Below are 3,255 nucleotides of genomic sequence, written 5' to 3' on the forward strand. Positions count from 1 at the left end.
GTGCTTGAACAACAAATTGGCTCTTGATTTAGGTGCTTTTTGATTTACCAGTCACAAACAGATAAAATTATGAATAAAAATGAGAAGAAACATGTAAAATATTTTTATTACAAACCTGTGCTGGTGGTACTTGCAATGGATTGTTATCCAAAATTATTACTTGTAAATGATGCAGCTTTCTGTAACAAACTGGAATTTCGGTCACTTTATTACAAGAGAAATCCAGCTTGACTAAGGGAAGATCTCCTAATTCTGGTCAGAAATGAAAAATAATTAATTAAATTTTACATAGTTACTCTCTTATTCATGTGAGTAAAAATAGTGAACATCTTACCATCTGGCAAAACATGAAGATTATTTCTTCTTATATTTAGCTCTCTAAGTGAATGTAATTTTCCCATTTGTTGGGGAAGGACTTGAATCTCATTGCAGCTAATATCCTAAGGAAAACAATAAAACAGAATTATAACAAGCTAACTGAGAAATACATACATACATATATATATTCTAATTTTTAAATTAAAGCACGGTTAACAGCTAGCAAAAGTTACCCTCTAATGTCATTGCTCTAAAGATGGATTATCTAAAGATGGATTGACATCATGAAGTCAATCTAGCACAGTAAATAGAAACTTTCCATACAAAAATGTAAGATTATATCTTAGTAACTACATAAGTCAACCTCTCAAAAATCTCAACTAAAGGCCAACTCATACTAGCCAAACCAGAAGTAAGAATGATCCAGCACTCTTCATGTGGAGGTAAAGTAAAAGACTTACAACTCTCAAACATTGTGTAATCTGTCAATTACAGTAGCTGTCTTGAGATACTTGGCTGGGCAGAAGCTAAGAAAGTCAAGGGTTTATAAATGTGCACTGGAGAAACAGACTATGATCAGGATGGATTTAACTAAATCTATTTCTCCAAAGGGATACAAAATGAGAAGTTACAAGCCCCAACACTTGTGACTCATATCATAGTTCAAAGACATTCTAAGAGATCTGAGTTGGAAATCTCTCAGGTTATCTAAGGTATCTCTCAGGACATCTCTGTGGTTAAAATCCAAGCCCCTATTTAAAGGCAAACAATATCAAGTTTCCATAATAACAAATTGAGGTTTTTATTTATTATCATAATAAAAAACAGAAAAAAGAACAGTTTAAGTTAACTATGCTCTCTCCTCTCTTTCTTATAATAACATCAACAAAAAGAAAAGAGAAATATACAGCATGGTCTCAGACCAGACACACTTCAAATGAAATTCATATTCTAATGCAACTGCCCCCAATTTCCAACTTTTAGTGAAAACGATAATAGCCTGGAGGGCGGAGAATAGTACACACATTCAGTTTTCAAAATAATATTAAAACCATGTAGGGAATAATATAATAATGCTATAGATGATTAGGAAGATATATCCTACATACCTCTTTCAAACACTATCTAAGACATCTTCATTCAACAAGAAATATTTATTAAATACTATTAACATTTGCTAGGTACTGTTCCAGGGACTGGGGACATATCAAGGGACAAAACAAAATTTCCTGCTCTCATAGCTCCTCATGGAGTTTACATGCTAGCAAGGGGAGTAAATTATATAATATGCTAGAAGGTGATAAGTGCTATTTAAAAAAAAAAAAGTAACAGGGTAGGAAAATGGCTATGCTCACAATAGTGGGGAGGGATACTACCTCATCTCACAGAGAAGGTGATATTGAGCAGTACTGTCAGAGCTAAAAGAGTGAACCATACTAATATATAAGACAGGAATATTCCAGACAGAAGGAACAATAAAAGTAAAGGCGCTCAGAACACACCTGACAAATACAAAGAATAGCAAGGAATCCAGCGTAACTAGAGGGAAATGGATAAGGGAGAGAGTAGAATAGAGGGAAGGATATAACTTTAGCTTTTATTTTGAGAGATGTGGGCAGGAACCAGAAACTTTTGAACAGGAGATTGACGTGATCTGACTTATATTTTGACAGGATCATTTTAGCTGCTATGTTCAGAATAGACTATTATTCAAATGATGGGTAATAGAAGTTTGTGAAAATGTTATTTAAACATTATTGCTTCTTTCTAAAGGTATTTGATACTTATGATTTCCATATGGAAAATCCACAGAAATTTGAAAGATAGCTGTCATTTCCCAGGAGAAATAAACCCAGGCATAGGAAATGAACCCACTCCAGTGGGTGCTCTACAAAATACTCTGCAGAGGATTGGAAGCCAGGGAGTATTTCCTAGGTTTCTAATGATAGAATTTCATTGCAGTTGATTATCACATCATGTGGAAGAGTATCACGGGAAAGTATTCCAATGACAGGGAATACCCACCAATTCAATATGTACAACTGCCAATTAGTCCTCCTAATGCTATCTACCCATCTACTGTTACTGATTTCAAGAGTTTAAAGCATAATAATTTTATAGTACCTAGTAAAATAATAGTGTTTAACATTTTAGAATTTTCTAAATAAGTTAGAAAACAGTTGGTCCTCTGTATCTATGGGTTCCTCATCCATGAATTCAACCAAATACAAATCAAAAATATTCAGGAAAAAAAAAAGCATGGTTGTGCCTGTACTGAACATACATGGACTTTTTTGTCTTGTCATTACTCCTTAAATAATATAACATAACAACTATTCACACAGCATTTACACTGTATTAGGCATTATAAGTAATCTAGAGATGATTTAAAGTATACGGAAAATGTATTTAGGTTATATGTAAATACTATCATTGTGTATAAGAGACTTTAGCATTCGTGGATTGTGGTATGGGGTGAATCCTGGAACCAATCCCCCATAGAGGGACAACTGTAGTAGAATTAATCTAAAACTCCTAATTATGTTTTACATTTCATTTATCTAAAAATTACATCATGTAATTAAAAACTTAGGGCCAAAAATTAAATTTAAAAAAATGAAGAGACATAAAATCTTAAATTATAACCTTTATAAAATCTGGAAAAACATTAATAGTGTTCAAGTCAAAGAAAATAATGGTCCCTTTTATTATGAACTTGTTAGATCATATCTGGAATCTCTGTTCATTTTTTAGTATAACATTAAGGGAGACTTTAACTAAAAGGAACATTTTCTAAATTGAATTACCTAAAAGTAAAAAGTCATACAAAGGAATAAAGGTAATAAGGATGTTTAAGGTATACAAAAACACTTCTTAAGAGTTTGTTAGGCCGGGCACGGTGGCTCACACCTGTAATCCCAGCACTTTGGGAGGCCG

General features: G+C 33.0%; 1 protein-coding gene across 1 annotated transcript in view; it reads right to left on the reverse strand.

Moving 5' to 3' along the window:
- Positions 1 to 115: 115 nt before the first annotated feature.
- LOC108533149 (leucine-rich repeat and calponin homology domain-containing protein 2-like) overlaps positions 116 to 3,255 on the reverse strand; it is a gene marked incomplete at both ends in the record, with an annotated part of 5,532 nt that continues 2,392 nt past the window's right edge. Inside the window, 2 exons of the mRNA XM_017877562.1 lie at positions 116 to 252; positions 335 to 440. Of these exons, the coding sequence (XP_017733051.1) occupies positions 116 to 252; positions 335 to 440 (243 nt within the window). The remainder of the gene's footprint in view (positions 253 to 334; positions 441 to 3,255) is intronic.

This window comes from Rhinopithecus bieti, unplaced genomic scaffold (assembly GCF_001698545.2).
Source record: "Rhinopithecus bieti isolate Rb0 unplaced genomic scaffold, ASM169854v2 scaffold_11677, whole genome shotgun sequence".
Classification (NCBI taxonomy): domain Eukaryota; kingdom Metazoa; phylum Chordata; class Mammalia; order Primates; family Cercopithecidae; genus Rhinopithecus; species Rhinopithecus bieti.